The 20,676-nt window shown below is 46.7% G+C and overlaps 1 protein-coding gene and 1 non-coding gene across 2 annotated transcripts in view; one reads left to right on the plus strand and one right to left on the minus strand.

Annotated features, from left to right (window-relative positions):
• Slc6a16 (solute carrier family 6 member 16) overlaps window positions 1-20,676 on the plus strand; it is a 32,431-nt gene that overhangs the window by 4,954 nt on the left and 6,801 nt on the right. The window contains exons 2-8 of the mRNA XM_021167870.2: window positions 10,473-10,573; window positions 12,200-12,675; window positions 13,059-13,216; window positions 13,400-13,526; window positions 13,676-13,851; window positions 14,017-14,127; window positions 14,273-14,514. Of these exons, the coding sequence (XP_021023529.1) occupies window positions 10,569-10,573; window positions 12,200-12,675; window positions 13,059-13,216; window positions 13,400-13,526; window positions 13,676-13,851; window positions 14,017-14,127; window positions 14,273-14,514 (1,295 nt within the window). The 5' untranslated portion in view covers window positions 10,473-10,568. The remainder of the gene's footprint in view (window positions 1-10,472; window positions 10,574-12,199; window positions 12,676-13,058; window positions 13,217-13,399; window positions 13,527-13,675; window positions 13,852-14,016; window positions 14,128-14,272; window positions 14,515-20,676) is intronic.
• Window positions 8,007-8,108, minus strand: LOC115031713. The gene has a single exon (XR_003837367.1). It is a non-coding gene; the product is annotated as a U6 spliceosomal RNA (small nuclear RNA).

Here is a 20,676-nt window from a genome sequence, read left to right on the forward strand (position 1 = left end):
CTCTTATAGAACCAAGACTACCAGCCCAGAGATGGTCCCACCCACAAGGGGCTTTCCCCCTTGATCACTAATTGAGAAAATGCCTTACAGCTGGATCTCGTGGAGGCATTTCCTCAACTGAAGCTCCTTTCTCTGTGATAACTCCAGCTTGTGTCAAGTTGATACGCAAAACTAGCCAGTATAGTTGGCTAGATATTTTATATTATTTGTAGCTATTCTCTGATTTTTCTCATCCCGTTCATTATTTGTATATAGGAGGGCTATTGACATTTTTAAAGTTACTCTTGTATACACCCACTTCCATGAGGCGTTTATCAGCTGTAGGAAGTTTTCTGGTAGAATTTTTGGGGTTGTTTATATATATTGTCCTATCTGCAAATAAAGGCAGTGACTTCATCCTTTCCAATTTGTATTTGCTTGATCTCCTCCAGTGGTCTTATTGCTCTAGTTAGAACCTCAAGTACTATACTAAATAGATAGGGAGAGACTGGGCAGCCTTGTCTCGTCCCTGATTTTAGTGGAATTGCTTTGAGTTTCTCTCCATTTCATTTGATGTTGGCTATAGCTTCTGTAAATCGCCTTTATTGTGTTTACGTACATGCCTTGTATCCCTGAGCTGTCCAAGATTTTTATCATGAAGGATGCTCGTCTTCATCAAAGGCTTTTACAGTGTCTAATGAGACGGACATGCGTTTCTTTTTCCTTTCAGGTTGTTTATATGGTAGATTACATTTACAGATTTTGCATATTGAATCATCCCTGAATCCTCGTGGATGATCATTTTTGATGTATTCTTGGATTTGGTTGTGAGTACTTTATGTAGTATTTTTTTTCACCTATGTTCATAAGGGAAATTGTTCTGCAATTCTCTTTCTTTATCAGGGTGACTGTGGCCTCATTAAATGAATCTGGAAATGTTCCTTCTGTTTCTATTTTGTGGAATAGTTTGAGGAGTATTGCCATTAGCTCTTTTTTGAAAGTCTGGTAAAATTCTGCACTAAAACCATCTGCCCTGGGATTTTTTTTTTTTTTTAAGTTTGGAGACTTTTTTTTCTTAAGTATTTATTTATTTATTATATCTAACTACACTGTAGCTGTCCTCAGACACACCAGAAGAGGGCGTCAGATTTCATTACAGATGGTTGTGAGCCACCATGTGGTTGCTGGGATTTGATCTCAGGACTTCAGAAGAGCAGTCAGTGCCCTTAACCGCTGAGCCAACTCTCCAGCCCCAGTTTGGAGACTTTTAATGACTGCCTCTATTTCGTTAGGAGTGATGGGGATTACTTAGATAGCTTACCTGATTTCCTTTAACTTTGGTAAGTGGTATCTGTTCAGAAAATTTCTTTTTGATTACCCAATTTGGTGGTGTACAGGTTTTTAAAGTCCTTACGATCCTCTGCGTTTTCTCAGTGTCTGCTGTTGTGCCTCCCTTTTGTTTCTGCCTTGATTAATTTGGATACACTCTCTTTGCCTTTTCCTTAGTTTGGATAAGAGTTTGTCTATCTTGTGGATTTTCTCAAAGAACCAGTTCTTGGTTTCATTGATTGTTTCTATCCTCTTTGTTTCTATTTTATTGATTTCAGCCCTGAGTTTGATTATTTCCTGTCATCCACTCCTTTTGGGTGCTTCCTTTTTTTTTTTTCCCTAGAATTTTCAGGGGTACTGTTAAATTGCTAGTATAAAAGTGCTTAAAAAAAAAAAGATTTATCTTATGCAAGTACACTGTAGTTGTCTTCAGTCACACCAGAAGAGGGCATCAGATCCCAGTACAGACAGTTGTGACCGCCATGTGGTTGTTGGGAATTGAACTCAGGACCTCTGGAAGAAAAGAGCAGTCAGTGCTCTTAACTGCTGATTCATCTCTCCAGCCCCTCCTCTTTTTTTTTTTTTTCTTAGCACTACTTTCATCATGTCTCATAAGTTTGGGTATGCTGCATATTCATTTTCATTGAATTCTAGGAAGTCTTTAATTTCTTTCTTTCTTTGACCCAGTTTTCTTTTTTTCTTTTTCTTTTTCTTTTTTCTTTTTTTTCTTTTTCGAGGCAGGGTTTCTCTGTGTAGCCCTGGCTGTTCTGGAACTCACTCTGTAGATCAGGTTGGCCTTGAACTCAGAGATCTGCCTGCCTCTGCCTCGCAAGGGCTGGGATTAAAGGCGTGTACAACCATTGCCCGGCACCCAGTTTTCATTCAGTAGAGTTGTTCAGTTTCCATTAGTTTGTAGGCTTTGTGTTGTTTCTGTTGTTGCTGAAGTCCAGTTTTAGTCCATAATGGTCTGATAGGATGCAGGGATTTTTTTCCATTTTCTTCCATCTTTTGGGACTCGCTTTGTGACCTAGTATATGGTTAGTTTTGGAGAATGTACACTCTTTTGTGTTTGGGTGATTTGGTTCATAATGTCTGTTAGTTCCAGTTTAGTTTTTGGGTGGGTGACCTGTCCATTGGGGTATTGAAGTCTTCTAGTATCATTGTGTCAGGATGTATAAACTATGCTGTAGTAGTGTTTCTTTTCTTTTTTGTTTTTGTTTTTCGAGACAGGGTTTCTCTGTGTAGCCCTGGCTGTCCTGGAACTCACTTTGTAGACCAGGCTGGCCTTGAACTCAGAAATCCGCCTGCCTCTGCCTCCCAAGTGCTGGGATTAAAGGCGTGCACCACCACTGCCTCGGCTTGTAGTAGTGTTTCCTTTACACATGTGGATACCCTTGCATTTGGGGCACAGATGCTAAGATTTGAAACACCATCTTGATGGAGTTTTCCTTTTGAGTATGGAGTGTCCTTACCTGTTTCTTTTGCTTAACTTTGGTCTGAAGTCTGTTTTGTTAGATATTAGAATGGCTACACCAGCTTGTTTCTTAGGTTCATTTGCTTGGATAATCTTTTCACAACCTTTTACTCTGAGGTGGTGTCTCTTTGATCCTGAGGGTGTGTGTGTGTTTCTTGTATGCAGCAGAAGGATGGATTCTGTTTTCACATCCATTTTGTGATCTGTGTCTTTTTACTGGGAACTCAGTTCATTGATATTGAGAACTATCAATGACCGATGATTGTTAATTCCTGCTTCCTTGTTGGTTTTGTTGGTGATGGTAGTGTGTGTATATGTTTCCTTTTTGTCTTGCAGGTGTGAGGCTATTTTCTGTGTGTTCATGGGTGTAAATAACCTCCTTTAGTTGGAGTTTTCCTTCTAGAACCTTCTGTAGGGCTGGATTTGTAGATAGATATAGTTTAAATTTGACTTTATCATGGAATGTCTTGTTTTCTTCATCTATGATGATTGAAAGTTTTGTTGGATATAGTAGTCTGGGCTGGCATTTGTGATCTGCTGGACATCCCTCCTGGTCCTTCTGGCTTATACAGCCTCCATGGAGAAGTCGGGTGTAATTCTGAAAGGTCTGCCTTTATATGTTACCTGCTCTTTTTTCCTTGAAGCTTTTAATATTCTTTCTTTGTTCTGTATGTTTAGTGTTTTGATTATTATGTGCCAAGGGGACTTTCTTTTCTGATAATCTGTAACTCTTTGGGCTTTTTCTAAGCCCTGCCCAGTTCCTGAATAATGACACAGAGACTTATGTACTTATGGTGCTTATGGCTTCAGCTTAGGCTTGCTCCCCAACCAGCTCTTCACTGATATCAACCCATTTATATTATTCTACGTCAGCCACTTGACTGGTTAGTAGGCTCTCCTCAGTTTCATAAGTCCAGCTTCCTCTGAGTCTGGGTAACAAAGTTCTCCATGCCTGACTCTTTCTCAGAGTCCCTCAATCTGCCAGACGTCCCACCTTCTAGTCTGTCTTCTGCTATAAGCCATAGGCTTTTTATTTTGATCAGTCAGAAGGTGCTGTTGGCAGGCAAGGAACGAAAGAGACACATCTTCACATAATGTACAAAAACATCACTCCAACACAGTCTGTATGGTGTTCTGTATGCTTCTTGTACCTTTATAGACATTGCCTTCCTTAGGTTAGGAAAATTTTCCCCTATGGTTTTGTTGCAAATACTTTCTGGGCCTTTGAATTGGGATGATCCTTCTCCCCCTTCCCCTTTTCCTTCTTTTCAGTCCTTTCATAGTGTCCCAGGTTTCCTGGGTGTTTTGTTTAGTGAGAAATCTGGAATTTTGGTTCCTTTAAAAAATACAGAAATGTTATAAGAATACGTTTTCCTTTCTTTCTTTTTTTTTGGCACACTTTTTAAAAAAAAATTATTTATTATTATACATAAGTACACTGTAGTTGACTTCAGACACACCAGAAGAGGGCGTCAGATCTCATTAGGGGTGGTTGTCTATACTGGGGCATAGAATCTTCACAGGACCAAGGGCCTCTCCTCCCATTGATGACCGACTAGGCCATCCTCTGCTACATGTGCAGCTAGAACCACGAGTCCCTCCGTGTGTTTTCTTTGATTGGTGGTTTAGTCCCAGGAAGAATACATTTTCATTTTAATTCCAGGTGAAGCTCCAGGGCTGCTTTGCCTCAGCTGACTGTGATTTGCCTTGGGCTCTTGCAGAAGCATGGTATCGGCTGCAGATACATTCTGTGATTGTGTCATGTTGGAATTCTGGGAACTTTTCAGAGGGTACATAACTGCCAGGTTGGTTGTGGTTTGTTATTAGCTGTGCTCAAGAAACAATAAAGAAGAGCTGGGCAGTGTGGTGCATGCCTTTAATCGCAGCACTTGGGAGGCAGAGGCAGGAAGATTTCTGTGTTCGAGGCCAGCCTGATCTACAGAGTGAGTTCCAGGACAGCCAGGGCTACACAGAGAAACCCTGTCTGGAAAAACCAGGAAAAACAAACAAACAAACAAACAAAAAAACCAACCAACCAACCAAACAAACAAAAGAACAAGAAAGAAATTAGATCCAGAGACCACTCCCCTTCTTTCTCTTCTATCTAGTGATAGGGGGTGAAATTGAGGGGGATAAAGGGTGGAAAAAGAAAGTCAAAAGAGAAGCTACAGTTCTGTGTCAGGGATTTTTTAGATTTAACATTTTCTTTGATGGATGCATCCATTTCTTCTATCACATTGGCAATGCCCGAGATTCTCTCTTCCATCCCGTGTATTCTATAGTGATGCTGTGTCTGTTGTTCCTTTTCTCTTCCCCAGATCTCTCACTTCCAGAGCTCCCTCAGGCTGCGGTTTCTGTATTGCTTCCTTTTCATTTTCGTGCCTTGAACAGTTTTGTTTCCTTCAATTGTCTGATTCTTCTTGGCTTGCTTGCTTTCTTTCTCTCTTTCTCCCTCTCTTTCTTTCTTTTTTCACTTCCTCCATTTTTTGTTTGTCTTTCCATGATTTTTTTTTTCAAAACAAGATTTCTCTGTGTAGCCCTGGTTGTGCTGGAACTCACTCTATAGACCAGGCTGGCCTCCAACTCAGAGATCTGCCTGCCTCTGCCTCTCAGTGCTGGGCTCAAAGGTGTACGCCACTATACCACCTGGTTTTCCTCAATTTCTTTAAGGGATATATTAATTTCCTTTTCATAAATTTTTTTTCTCGTGCTCCAGCTGTGGCGGACTCTTCAAGGCTTGCTGTGGTAGGATACCTGAGCTCTGGTGGTAGCATCGCCTGACTGTAGTTGATTGTGTTCTTATGCTGGCGTCCAGGCGTCTGGGTTTGGGGTGGCTGTAGGTCTAGGTGCTGACTCCTGGGTTTATTTTGCTGCATGGGTGCTTTGCTCCTTAGTTATTGCTTGGTCTTCTGGCTGGTGTGGCCTGTGGTTGAACAGGGGGTCACCGCCCCAGTTGGGGACTGGAAAATGGTGATGAAGAAGGAAGAAGAATTGGGGATAAGGTGGGGGGACACTGAGGAAGTAAAGGAAGGTTCTAGGGTGGGTGGCTTACCTGGAATTCTGATTGTTTGTTTGTTTGTTTGTTTGTTTTGGTCTTATTGTTTTTTTTGAGACCAAGTTTCTCTGCATAACAGTCCTGGCTATTCTGGAACTGCTCTGTGGACCAGGCTGGCCACTGTTGTCGTATTTATAGTTATTCTTATTGGATTCTTGTGCCTCTACCTACAGCAGCAGTACAGGAAGCAGTCTCCTCCTCCTCCCCTCCTTCTTCCTCCTCCTTCTTCAGAGTCACCTCCACCCCCTACATAGGGATCTAACTCGGTCCCCTCTTCAGCATCCCCAGAATTCCAAATGTAACATCTCCACAGCTGGCAAAAATCATACCCCTCCTAAAGCATGAGACAGTCATAGCTAATGGCTGTGGACGAACTGAAGCAGCCCCATAGCCACACCTGGGATGGAAACAAAACCAGATTCACATGACATAACTGAGTTTTTAAACAAAGCAAAACTCTCACTCCAGGTCTTGAACTCAGAGATGTGCCTGCCTCTTCATCCCGAGGGCTGGGATTAAAAGCCACAATACCAGGCCTATGGTAGATACTTTTAAAAAAGAATGTATGATATTTACTTTTGTGTTGAGAATATTGGACTCAACTGCTTTTTATGGTTTCAGTCTTTGTTTTCTTGTTATTTTTAGCGTGTTTTTATGTGCATGTGTATTTCTGGAGGCCAGGAGAGGGTTATGGTCCTCTGGCACTGGAGTTATGGGCATGATGTGCCAGTCAGTGTGGGAGCTGGGCACTGAGCTTAGGTCCCCTGCAGAGCACTCTCCCCAGCCCGTTTCTTTGTTTGTTTGTTTGTTTGTTTTCTTTTTGAGACAGGGTTTCTCTGTATAGCCCTGGCTGTCCTGGAACTCACTTTGTAGACCAGGCTGGCCTCGAACTCAGAAATCTGCCTGCCTCTGCCTCCTGAGTGCTGGGATTAAAGGCGTGCGCCACCACGCCCGGCCCCCGGGCCGTTTCTTATCCTTACGTTTATTTCTGAGAAAGGTTCTCAGTCTGGAGCTCACTCGGGGCCGGAACTCACATCCACCTTGCTCCTTCAGCTTCCGGAGTGTTGGGATTGTAGGCAGGACCCACTGTGCACAGTTCCCTTTCAGTCTTGTGACACCATTTTCTTAATTTTTTTTTAAAGATTTATTTATTTATTATATGTAAGTACATCTTCAGACATTCCAGAAGAGGGCGCCAGATCTCGTTGCGGATGGTTGTGAGCCACCATGTGGTTGCTGGGATTTGAAAGCTGGACCTTTGGAAGAGCAGTCGGGTGCTCTTACCCACTGAGCCATCTCACCAGCCCGTGACACCATTTTCTTATGGATATTTGTACCAACTATTTTTATCTCATTTAAAAAGTATTTTGTCTTTAATATTTTAAATTGTAAAAATAGAATATGTGCCTGTAAGAACAGAACAGCTTTAAATGAATAATTATAAACCACCCATCTGTGTACATTAACCCATATTCCATTACTATAACAAAATATACAAAGCCCTGGACTAAGTAAAGAAAGGGGGTCTACTTAGCCCATAGTACTGAGGATCTAACAGCGTGACGTCAACATCTGTACTGCTCTGGCGAGACTTGTGGGTGGCATCAAGATGGGAGCAGGAGGAGCAGGAGGGAGAGGAAGGGGTCACATAGTGGAACAAATCCAGGAAGACTCGGTAGTCAAGCTTACTCACGTGACAGCGCTCACAGGTGTGGGTGTGCAGGTGTGTAAGGATGTGCTCACAGGTGTGCTCACGGGTTCTGCAGATGTGTAAGGACAGCACACAGGAAGTGCAGGCAGGAGAGTCAGGTCAAGGTTATCCTTGGCTACAGAACTAGTTAGAGATCAGCCTGGCCCATGTGACAACAGCATTCATTTTTCTGAAGGTAATGGTTTCAGAGACATATATTTGTTTTTGCATTTCCAGGAGTCAAACCTGAGCCTTGGACTTGCTGGGCAAGATTTATTGCCCTGATCTATACTTCCAGCCTTTGACCTAATCACTTTTTTTTTTTTAATTCATTTATTTATTTTATGTACAACTGCAGCTGTCTTCAGACACACCAGAAGAGGGCAGTGGATCCCACTACAGATGGTTGTGAGCCACCATGTGGTTCCTGGGAATTGATCTCAGGTCCTGAGAGGAGCAGCCAGTGTTTTTTTTTGTTTTTGTTTCTTGAGTGCTTCACGGATTTGCGTGCCATCCTTGCAGGGGCCATGCTAATCTTCTCTGTATCGTCCAGTTTTAGTTTATGTGCATCTCTCCAGCCCCCTGACCAGTGACTGTGCACCAGCTGCCACCTCCTAAAGCTTCTTCCAGCTCTTAGATTCTCCTCCTGGGGTCCACACTTCTAACAATCTGTAGTTCCAGGGAAGGGTTAACACCAATCTGATATAAATCCCAGCTCAGGGCCAGCAATGGGGGTGGGGGTGTCATATCATAAACTTAGTTTCTGCTCCCCGCTGCATGGGTGGTCGTTAGGCAGGGGGTGGGCTTGTAACCTGGGGTGAAGATTTGTGGGGGGATAACCTGAAGACACTGGTCTTGTTAGGGGTTAGCCTAGAGACTGGAGCTAGGCTCAGTTTTTGTTGGGGGGGGGCAACTTGGAAACTAAGCTTGTAAGTCTACCTGAGTTCAAACTTAGATCAGGTTCTCTAAAATGAAGTCTGAACTTAAAAGGTTTGGGCTCTCAAATCCACATTCAAACAGTACTAACCCACTCAAGAAATAGAACGTTACTAGTCAAGTGTGGCAGCTCACTCCTGTAATCCCAGGCCTCAGGTGGCTGAGGCAGTAGGATTGCTACAAGTTTTAGGGCAGCTCACCAAACAGTGAGCTCTGGGCAAGCCTGAGCTACAATGGAAAGCCCACTCTAAAAAAAAACCCAGGAGAGACCGCTACAGAGAGAAAGTTGTATCTTCCTGTCCTGAGGCAACGGTGTCTGATTGGGATGAACACTCCAAGGCTTTTCTTTGTCCTTTCCCATGTGTGTGGACACTACTTAATGACATGGCACAGTTTAACTTTGCTTCTTTTTAAACTTAAATACACAGACTTAGTCTATCTGGAATGTTTACCTCACGACTGTGTGTAAGTGTGCATGTTCGCGTGTTCATGTTTACATACGTGGAGGCCCGAGGCTGATGTCAGGTGTCTTCTATCACAGGTCTACGTACTTAGAGGCCCAAGGCTGATGTCAAGTGTCTTCTATCCTACTCTGCTCTATTTTTTGAGACAGGATTGCTCAACTGAACTTGAACCTCATGGATTCAGCTGGACGGCTGCCCAGCGGGCATCTACCCAAGGCTTCCCCTCCAGGTCTTCCTGTTCTAGGATGATGTCTTCCTACCATTTTGCCTAGCTCTGTCTGCCTGGTTTTTTGTTTTTCCATGAGTTCTGGGATCTGAGCTCAAGCCCTCATGCTTTCACTAGGCTGTCTCCTCAGCCCCCATGGCTGTCTGTTGCTCCAAGTTATGAGGCTCATTTATAGACAACACTGGGGTTTTGTTTTGTTTTGGGGTTGTTTGTTTGTTTGAGACAGGGTTTTGCTGTGTAGCCCTAGCTGTTCTGAATTTTTTTTTTTTCACTAAAAAATTCTGTTTCAAGCTGGGAAATGCTGGCACATTTAATCCCAGCACTTGGGAAGCAGAGGTAGGTGGATCTCTGAGTTTGAGGCCAGCCTGGGTTTATCCTACAGATAAACCACTACAGAGTGGGTCTATCCTACCTAAAGAGGGCTGTGACAAATAAACAGTGTATTGAAAAAATAAAATAAAATTTGACATAATTTCACAGATGAAGTTGTAATTTGGATATATAATATTTCCTTCTTTTCTTGCCTTCATTACTATGACATTTAAAAATTTGTAATCACACACATATATATGTATATATACATATACACCCACACACACACACACACACATATATATATATATATGTCACATGCCACTGCAGGCAGGCCATCAGAACTGGCAGCACACACCTGTGCCCACTGACTCATCCCATCAGCCCCGCCTCATCGTTTGAAACAGTTGTATAAACCAGCTGTTTTACAAAACATCCCCAACTTGGGGTCTATCTGATTTCCCTCATAGCTACCTTCTGGCTCTCCATTTTTGATGTTGTGTTCTTTGTGTGTTGTGTCAGGAGCACATCCTCCCCGGGAGCTCAGAGAGCAGAGCACAGTGTTCCAGCTTGGGGGTTGTCTTGCAGTACTGCTGTCTAGGCATTCTATCTTTGTCAAACTTTTGGCCATCTTGTATTAGCAACCGTAGATGATTTTATGTGTGTGTGTTCGTGTGTGCATGTTTATGCATGTGTGTGTGTAGACCAGAGGCTCACCTCCTCTGTGTTTCCTCAATTGTCAGCCCTGTCTCATGAAACAGGGTTTCCATTGGCGTAGAGCTGGCCACTTAGGCAGGGCTGGCTTCTGTCTCCCTGTCCTAGTGCTGGGATTACATACCTGCCCCCATGGCCAGCCATCATGTGCATCTAGAACTGGACTCTCATCCTGGGCTTGTGCTGCAAGCCATTTACCAGCTGAGCATCTCCAGCTCAGTCATTCCTGTCCCAGTCTGTCATCCTCTCCCATCTTTGTCTCTTTCACAGACCTTTCTTCTTTTCCTTTTCAGTACACTCCTTGCCCTCTGTCCTGTGGAACATTTGAAGAGCCAACAAAGGTCAAAGTGTCAGAACCACAGCCGGCAAGGCCAAAAGTGGCCCCAGACATGAGGTGCTGAACCATCCTTTGGCTGGGAAGTTGGGTGGGGGATAGAGCAGGAGGCACAGATGACAGAGAGTCGGGAATCCAGAAGGCCATGAAGAAGAGCAGAGTGGGTGGGTGGAGAGGGTGGGAGGCAGGTGCTGTCTGAAACAGGAGCAAGTCAGGCTCCTCTGAACCCTTTCTGAGTTGAGGTAGGGTGCTGACAAATGGAGAGCTATGAGGCAAAGCAGGGCTCCCAAGCCTGTCTGTGAGTGGCAGAGGCAGCAGCATCCTGAGTGAGCTCCAGGCCAGCAAACACAAAAGCCCACTGCAGAAAGAGCCAGACTGATCTGATATTCTCTGTCTGTCTGTCTCTGTCTCTGTCTCTGTCTCTGTCTCTGTCTCTGTCTCTGTCTCTGTCTGTCTGTCTCTCTCTCTCTCTCACACACACACCACACTCCTCTCTCTCCCTCCCTCTCTCACACACTCCTTTCCCCCCCACACACACTCTCTCTTTCTCTTTCTTTCTCTTTCTCTCTCTTTCTTTCTCTTTCTCTTTCTCTCTCTCTCTCACACACACACTCCTCTCTCTCTCCCTTCTCTCTCTCACACACTCCTCTTCCCCCTCACTCTCTCTCTCTCACACACACACACTCCTCTCTCTCTCCCTTCTCTCTCTCACACACTCCTCTTCCCCCTCACTCTCTCTCTCTCTCTCTCACACACACACACACACAGACACACTCCTCTCTCTCTCTCTCTCACTCCTCTTTCCTCCTCACACACACACACTCTCTTTCTCTCTATCTCTGCCCTTCTTCCCCCTCCCTCCCTGCTCCTTATCCTGTCTCTCTCTGTACCCCAAGTTATAGCAGTCCTCCTGCCTTAGCAGCTTGACAACTGAGATTGGTAGTGGAAGTCCAAGCTCTGGAGGGTGTCTGTCTGTCTCCAAAAATTCTTAGTGTGGTTCCCACCTTCCTGCCCATTAACTTTTAGCTACCCAGACCCCTGCCCCTTGTGCTAATACATCCTGAAGAAGTAAAACCATCATGGAAGAAATATGTGGATGATAGGAATTCCCTGTGTGTGGCCAGTGTGTGGTGGATGGGTAGGATGCATATGTGTGCATGTGACGCATGTGTATGCGTGGGTGTACTAAGTCATTCATGTATATAGTGAATGTAGGTGCAGTGTGTGTGTGTGGTAGGCGTGTCTGTGGTGCTTGTGTGTATGATATTTGTGAGTGTGCGTGGGTGTGGTATGTGGTACATGTGTGTATGTGTAATATGTGATGGTATGTATTTGTAGAGCATGTGAAGGTGATGATGCATATCATGCCTGGGTTAGTATATGTGATGTGTGTGTGTGTGTGTGTGTGTGATACATGTGGTGCCTATGTGCAGTATATGTGAATGTGGTACATGATATCTTTATGTGGTATGCATAGCACATATCAGTGTGTGGTGTCAGTATGGTACTTGCATGCACGGTATGTATGCGATGTTTATGGTTGTATGTGTTTCGAATGTCAGTAAGTGAAGTGTGTAGACATGGCAGTCTCCTTCAAGATAGTTTGAGACTCAGTGAATCCTCAAGTAAGCCCGAGAATAGTTTCCTTATTAGATTTCACCTACAATCATGACTTTTGATTTTAAGGTCCACTAAGGAAGGTGAAAATGCACCTTCCAAGTCAAGAGCTTCTCCCTCGGATGTGCCTCAGGCTTCAGAGTCCAATATGGAAAAAAGCGTATCCTTGGAATCAAAGCTCACTGACATGGATTCAAACCTTGGGGCATGGGACGTTGGTATGCTGACCTGGTCTCCATCAACCTGGATTGCACAGGCTCAAGTCTCAGAGACTCGGATGGCAAAGGCTCAGGCCTGGGAGACCCTTGCTTTGGCAAGAATTACCTTACAACCCAAGCCCAGTGTCACAGAATTAGCAACAGTAACAACCCTGAAACAGGAACCCTCAAAGTTGGTGAACAGGACGAGTAAGGAGAGCAGTGAAGGCTACCTTCCCCGGCAGCTCTGGGCCAGCAAGGTTGAGTACATCCTGGCCATCATGGGCTACTTGATGATGCCATCTGGAGTCCTGCGCTTTGTCTCAGGCTGGGTTCACAAAGGAAACTGTAAGTCTGGGAACCAGGGCACGTGGACCCAAAAGGGGAAACAGGAGTGAAGCCTGTCCTGGTTTCCATTGCTGATGTCTCTGAGATGTGAGAACAGGAGAGAAAGCAGGAGTCTGAGCACCCAGGGTCTGGGAAAGTGGAGGTCAGGGTTTTGAGCATAACTCAGTGGGTTGGCCAGGCAGGATGTTGGTGGGGAAAGGGCAATGACCAGGCACCTGAGACTCCTAGAAGTAAGAAGGTTGGCCAGTGACGGATGCGGGGCAGTCAAGCCTTAACCTTGTGGCCTGAGTGAGGGTGCTGCTGGTGAGCAGTCTTCCTAGGTGCACAAAGAAGGACAGCCATGAGCCGAGGCTCTCAGAACCCTTCTGCCCTTCTCTCCGCAGGCAGCTTCTTTATAGCATACATCTTTATGCTGTTGGGCATTGGGATTCCTCTTCTCTTCCTGGAGATGGCGGTCGGTCAGAGGGCACAGCAGAGCAGTGTGGACATGTGGAAGAACCTGAACCCCTGGTTTGGTGGAGTGGGGTACAGCATGGTTATGGTGAGGAGCCCCAGGCTTCACAAGCCTGCCTGCCCCACAGTGTTCCTCTCCCTCCTCTCTGGAGAAAATCCCATGGCTGTCCTGGTGTGGATCATGCTCCCTCAGCCCCTCCATCCTTTGCCGGTCCCTTCTCTCTCCCTGTCCCTGGTCTTCCTCCCCAGTCACGTCTCCACTGGCCTGCAGGTGTGCTTCATCACTAACACCTACCTGAACGTGTTCAACTCCTGGATCCTCTTCTACATGAGCCACATATTCTACTTTGTTGTCCCATGGGACCAGTGTCCCTTACAAAGGAATTCCAGTAACTTTGGTGAGGAAGGAGACATGGGGAAATGAGGGGACCTGGGAAGAGGGGGAAAGAGCAAGGAGGGGCACGAAGAGAAAGACAGGAGAGGAGGGAGGCAGGGAATTTGGGGGTTGCCTCATCTAGCAGGCCTGTCCAAAGCCATGTTCCCCCAGATCCTGAATGTGAGCAGGCAACATCCTACACGTACTTTTGGTACCGGCAGACCTTGAAAGCCTCAGACAGAATTGAGGATGGAGGGCAACCGTCCTTCAGCGTGGGCATGTTTCTCTTTCTGTCCTGCTGTCTCATTTGTGCTTTCTTGTTCAATGGGATCAAGTCCATTGGGAAGGTGAGCTGCACTTGGCCCTTGGCATTCTCAAGTGCTACAACCTTGTTTCTCCCTCCTGGCCAGTTATCCCCAAAAGCTTCTTCCGAGTCCTCGTCCAGTCCCCTTAGCTCTACAAAGCTGAGTCTCTTGACAAGCAGCTGATGTGCTGCTGCCCTCCCCTTGTAGATCCTGTGTGTCTTGCTACTGGTTCCCTATTGCATCATCGTCTGCTTCCTCATCCGGACTCTGTCGATGGACGGCGCAGAGTACGGGCTTAAGCATCTGCTGATCCTCAAGGTGAGGTTCTTCCTCGGTTCTCTGAGCTCTGGGACCAGCACGGCTGCCTGCTGTTGTCTCCCGTACCTCCTCCTTTCCCTTCTCTCTCATAGTTGTTCTTTCCCAGATCCTGATGTCCCTGTTGTACCTGTCTTCTCCTTTTTAGGTGGCGAGCATCTCTGACTTAACTATTTGGTGCCATGCAGGTATCCAGGTCTTGTTTGATATCGGCCTGGGCTTTGGCCCCATTGTCTCCTTAGCCTCACACGTACCTGACTTCAACAACTGTATGGCCGATGCCTTCTTAATGGCTCTGTTCAAGATAATCACCTTACTGATGACCACACCCTTCCTCCTCTCCATCCTGGGCTTCTGGGCCACTACAACTACACATCACTGCTGTAAGAAGTAAGGCCAGTCCCTGGCAGGTCACAACCCATTCACACACCTTACCCGCAGGGAGGCTACAAGCTCTGCTCCTTCTTATCTGAGAGCAGAGCCCCTTCCTAACATTAGAAAGCTCCAGAGGTTATCAGCCCGCACCTCAGAACTGACGTGCTAACCGAGGCCAAGAGTGGTAGGGATGCAAAGGTCATCTCAACACAGAGAACAGAATCTGAGGTCACCACACATAGAGCCAGCAGGGAGGTCCGTTTCCTGCACAGTCCCTTAGCTGTGTGTTCCAAAACACAGCAGTCTCTGCCCCTCTGGCAAACCTAAACTCTAAAGGGTCAGAGACCTGAGGAGTCTGCCTCCTAGATGGGGCCGCTCATCAGCTCTGCATCTTGGTTTGGCCTTATTGACACCTTCTAATCCCATGTGCTCTCAGGATACACAGTGATAAATGTGTACATTCCATGCTGGCAAGTCACTGGTCACACCTTCACCTCAGACATTATTATTTCTTTGTGGTGAAATCAAACGTTCCCTAAAATGGCTTTGCCTTTTTTTTTTTTTAAAGATTTATTTATTGATTATATGTAAGTACACTGTAGCTGTCTTCAGACACTCCAGAAGAGGGCGCCAGATCTCGTTACGGATGGTTGTGAGCCACCATGTGGTTGCTGGGATTTGAACTCCGGACCTTCGGAAGAGCAGTCGGGTGCTCTTACCCACTGAGCCATCTCACCAGCCCGTGGCTTTGCCTTTTGAGACAGGGTCTCACTATGCAGGCTTGGAATGTCCTATGTCCTTGAACTTCCCATCCTTATCCCTCTGACTCCTCGATGCTTGGCTGATAGCCGGGCGCCATCATTCTCAGCTCTTGTAGTTACTTTTGCTTTCTAAAGACTTACGGGTGCTTTGCCTGCATAGATGTATGTACACCATGTTCGTGCCTGGTGCTTGCAGAGGTCAAGAGAGGGTGTCAGATCCCCTGGAAGGAGTCACCAATGGTTTGATGCTACTCTGTGTGCTGGGAGCTAAATTTGGATCCTCTAGAAGAACAGCAACTGCTCTTAGTGGCTGATGCATGCCTCTGGCCTCCTTGTTCTTTTTAAATATGCAGTACACTATGATTATCTATAAACACCCTACTGTGTGAGAAAGCACCAGGGTTTGCTCCTGCTTTTCTGCGGTCATGACAGCTTGTTGCTGCTTGTAAAGTGCCCTCACCCCACCACAGAAGCATGGACTGGATCCTCACTGTGTTTCTCGATTTCACTGCTTTTTTTTTTTTTTTTTTACGGTCTCGAGGGGAGAAGGAATGAAGAACTGGGCCTTCAGCCAGCTCTTCACAAGGGTCTGATAACTGAGTGTGAGCTGAGAGAGCCAGGGAGGCGAGCGAGTGAGTTGGCTTTCTCCATAGGAATTGCAGCCTCCACAAATGACTATCATTTTCTCCTAGAAGCTGGTGTTATGTGACTCTTCCTGGGTGGCAACAGGCCAAAGAGGGTGTCACTTCAGGCCAGGTGGTGAACCAGTGACTTAGCGGGGTTACTCACAGGAGCAGGGTGAGAGATTACCTGAGAAAATGGCTGACTTAAAGGCAGCACTGTGACTGTGTGCCCACCACACGCGGGTGACAGGTTATGGAAGCTGCCTCCAGAGCTCCCTGAACCACTTGCTGGCCGTTGTAGGAAGCCCCCTCTCGCCACAGCAAGTGTCGCCGTGCGCATGGGGAAGGGGCCTTGTGTGCCTTGTAACTTTTTGAACTGCTGGTGCCTCCTGAGTTTGGTTAGGTCCGTGAGTTCTATGCCTCTCCCTCAGTTCACAAGGAATGATTTCAGTTCAGGCTTATAGAAGTTAGCCACATGATAATCTGAGTGCATATATGTCCCCAGTTCTGCATGGCAGATGCTGTTGTCCCTCATAAACCAGAGACTGGTTCCAGAGCCCTGTCAGATACTGCAGTCTGCAGCTGCCCCACTTTCTGTGTGATATACTGTTGCACTTAGGTGTTCCTACCACGCCTTCCTGTAGACTGAAATCACCCAGGACAGCGCAGCCCCAAACGGCATCCCTGCTGTGACTAAATTTAACTTTGAGCTGTTTAGGGAATATAACTTTTGATTTGCCTCAGGGCACTCTTCTCTTTGTAGCCCCAGCTAGCTTGGCTCACCTCTGTCTTCCCGTCTAAGCCTGCCATCTGCTAGGTGTTCAGGTGTGTGCCATCATACGCAGCAGTGTCAGGAATGTTTAGTGCAGAATGCAGTCACTGGGGATCTAGTCACACAAACACATCCGCGATAGCCCATAGCTGTGCAGGGCAGATTAAGCCTTAGAAGGTGTTGCTGGGCAGGGTCTGCTCAGGGTTCGAGTGCTCCAGGGGTTTGATCAGAATTACCCTCCCAGCAGGAAGTGTAAGGTTTCCACCTCTTTGTTTTGCACAGCATTTTACAAGCCAGGGCTGAACCTCTCCATTTTGCAAGTCTGAGAAGCATACAATAGAATATTTGTGTTTAGCTCTTTGATTGTCGGTTTAGGTCTTTGATTATCGTTGTAGTGTGTGCTTGGTGTGGGGGCAGGGATGTCATGGGGCTGAGGATGGAGCACAGAGGACAACTTTGTGGTGTTAGCTCTCCCCTTTCACCTTCAGGGCTCCAGGGAACATCACAAGGCTTGTGTGGCAAGTGTTTTACCCACTGAGCTGGCTAGTAATGCAGACAGAGTCTCTCTATGTAGTCCTGGCTGTCCTGGAAATCGTTTTTTGTAGACCAGGCTGGCCTTGAACTCAGAGATCTGCCTGCCTCTACCTCCTGAGTGCTGGGATCAAAGATGCGTGCCACCACTGCAGGGACCTTGTGTGTGTGTGTGTGTGTGTATTTTTACCCCCCACCCCATGAGATATTACATACATATAAAAGACACATAAAGCCAAATGTTCAGTGTAAAGCTCTGTGATGGTAAACAGCGCCCACATGAAGAACTGTTCCCCCAGAAGATGTTCTTTCTTCCTGAGAGTGTGCATGCCAGCGGAGGCCAGAAGAGGGTGCGACTGGCTCCACATCACTCTACATTATTGCCCTGGGACAGGCTCTCTCTTCAAACTAGAAGCTCTCCATTTTGGTGAGACTTGCTGTCTAGCAAGTTCTAGGGACCTAGCTGTCTGCCCCCTGGGGCTGGGATTACAGGCATGTGTGGCTGAGCAGTATTCCTGGGTACTGGGTGCTGGGGGTTGGGACTTGAGGTCCTCCTGCTTACAGAGCAGGTGCTCCCACCTGTAGGCCATCTCTCCAGCCACTCTGCATCTTCTCATTGTAATGTTTGCACTGGGCTTTCTGCCCTCTGGTCCACTTTAGCCACAGTTGGTTTTTAATGTGTATGGTTTTGCCTGCATGGATGTCTATGTGCCACTTCCGTTTCTGATACCTTTGGAGGCCAGAAGAGGGCAACAGAACCCCTGGAACCATCTCTCCAGCTGCTGTGGTCTTTATCTTTCCATCACCTTTGGACTAGTTTTCTCCTTTGTTGGCTAACTTTGTTAATTGTTTGTTTCATTGACCTTTGCTCTTGTTTTTAATATTCTCTTCCACGGGGGGGGGGGGGCGGGGGGGGAAGCGAGGGGGGCGGGGAAGCGAGGGGGCGGGGAAGCGAGGGGGCGGGGAGTGCTAGAGAGGTTACCCAGCAGCTGAGAGTGACAGAACCTAGTGGGGAAACCCCCACTCAACTCCCGATTCGGCGTGCACCCAAGAATCACGAACAGACGGCCATCTTGATGCAAATACATGAGGACGTTTAATTACAGAGCTCCGGACCGACATGCATCCCACACAGGAGATAACGGATGTCGGCCATGAGGCTCGAAAGCTAGGGGTTTTTATGGGGTAAGGGGCTGAGGGGTGTGGAATTCAGCATAGCGACACACTATTGGCTTATTCAAACATTAACAGAAAGATTACAGGGCATCAGGACTTTGTTCACATAGCAACCAGTTGTGGCTTATCTTTGTTCACATAGCAACCAGTTGATGTATGATTTACCAGGCGTCAAGGGGCAGTAGACAGAGGGGAGGTTCCGGCCAGGTGGTGTTGACCCAGACAAGATAGCCCTGCTTGTATAATCAAGCTGTTCTTAGGAATGTCTTAACAACAGCCCTGTCTGTTCTGCTTTGTTCTTGGCCCCAGGCCGAGGGCTCATAGACAACTCTTTTACATGAATCACAAGATAAAAAAATCTCATTTTCTTTCAAGAGCACGGGTGCTGCTGCTTGTGCAGAAGACCCAAGGGCTCCCAACCCTCGCATCTGGCCTCTCACAGGTGCCTATCACTCCAGCTCTGGAGTCTCTGGGCACCTGCACTCATATACACTCATGTCCCTCACACGTGATTTAAAAATAATAAAAATAAATGTCTTTTTTGAGTCAAGTGGTTCTACTTGGCCTAAGACTTGCTATGTAGGCCTAAGGCTTGCCTTAAACTTTCAAAACCTCTCCTGCCTCTGCCTCTGGCCACCCACACTGCAGTGGTTGGAGCTGAGCCCAGGGCCTTGTGTGTAAAATGCAAGGACTTTATTTACACTGAGGTGCCTTCCGGCCCCTTTAACTTTAAGGCTATATTTATTTTTAGTATTTAAGATGCTTTTCTTTTATTTTATGCGCATGAGTGTTTTGCCTGCATGTAGAACTCTGCATGCCTGGTGCCCATAGGGGCCAGAGAGGATGTCAGCGTCTCTGGAACTGGAGTTTAGGGAGTTGAGAGCTGCCAGGTGGGTCCTGGGACCTGACGTTGGGTGTTCAGGAAGAGCACCCAGTGATCTTAACTACGGAGCCATCTCTCTAGTCCTCTTTTGAGATATTGATTGATTGGTTGGTTGGTTGGTTTTTCTAAGACAGAGTTTCACCATGTATGTAGCCCTGATTGTCCTGGGACTTACTGTGTAGGCAGGAACTCACTCTGTAGACCGGGCTGCGCTCAAACTCTTAGAGTCCCACCTGCCTGTGCCTGCTAAGTGCTGAAATTAAAGAAGCCTATCACCACCACCTCTCTCTCCCTCTCCCTCCCCCTTCCTCCCCTCCTTTTCCCCCTCCCTCCTTTCTTCTCTCTCCGCCCCCCCCTCCTGCCCCCCATCTCTCTCTCTCTCTTCCAGTCAAGGTTTTTCTGTGTTGCCCTGGCTACCTGGAACCTGCTCTGTCATCCAGGATGGCCTTGAACTCTGAAATCCACCTGTTTCTGCCTCCTGAATGGGGATTAAATGTGTGCACCCTCCTCCCCCTCCCCGGGGTTCTTTACTTATGTTAAGTTGAGAATACCCTTTGTGAGTACACTGTGTTTGCATCATCTTACTCTCTCCTCTGCTTCTCTCTCTATGTCCCTCAAAACAAACACCAGACACTGGTTCTACAGCCATTGGCTCCCTGTAGCTCTTCTTCTAGGGGTGTGCCTGTGACCTTCCCTCCATTCCTGCTGACATGTCTACTGGTGCAGTCTTTGTAAGTCTTGTGCAGGCAGCCATATAGTTGAGAATTCACGGGAGTAACATCTCTATCCTGTCAAGAAGACACTGTCACACAGAAGTCATCCTGGTCTGCTAGGCTCTCAGACTCTTCCCACCCTACTGTTTCCTAAGCCTTAAGGATAGTTGTGTCTCACCAAGTCTCCTTGGCCTTTAAGTTGTGATCTTTCTGACTCGGACTCCTCAAGATCTGAGGTCAAAGGCCTATAGCACTAGACTTAGCTTAGTTATGAAGGTCTTTAACAGGACTGAGGTGAGTTCTTCTGTCCAGGAGATTTGGGAAGAGACTTTTTGGAACTAAAGTCTTGGTCTTGGGGATTATCAGAGTCAAAACTTGAGCTTCAAGTTATAGCTGAGGCTACCTTGTGGACACAGCCCATTAAAAACTTCAAATTTCCTCTTGTTTTGTTCATTTGTTAAACACCTGTGTGCTCATTCCCTGCTTCTTAGAAGAACTGGCAGCAAGCTTCTGCCTCACTGTGCTACTGAAGGAGTGGCCTGCTCACTTCAGGTGCTGAATTTAAGATGGGAATCTCTGCCAGGCATGGCAACACCCTTTTAATCCCAGCAGAGACAGGGCTAGGGGTAGGGGCAGGGGCAGAGGGGCAGAGGGGCAGAGGGGCAGAGGGGCAGAGGGGCAGAGGGGCAGAGGGGCAGAGGGGCAGAGGGGCAGAGGG

The sequence above is a fragment of the Mus caroli genome, chromosome 7 (assembly GCF_900094665.2).
Source record: "Mus caroli chromosome 7, CAROLI_EIJ_v1.1, whole genome shotgun sequence".
NCBI lineage: Eukaryota > Metazoa > Chordata > Mammalia > Rodentia > Muridae > Mus > Mus caroli.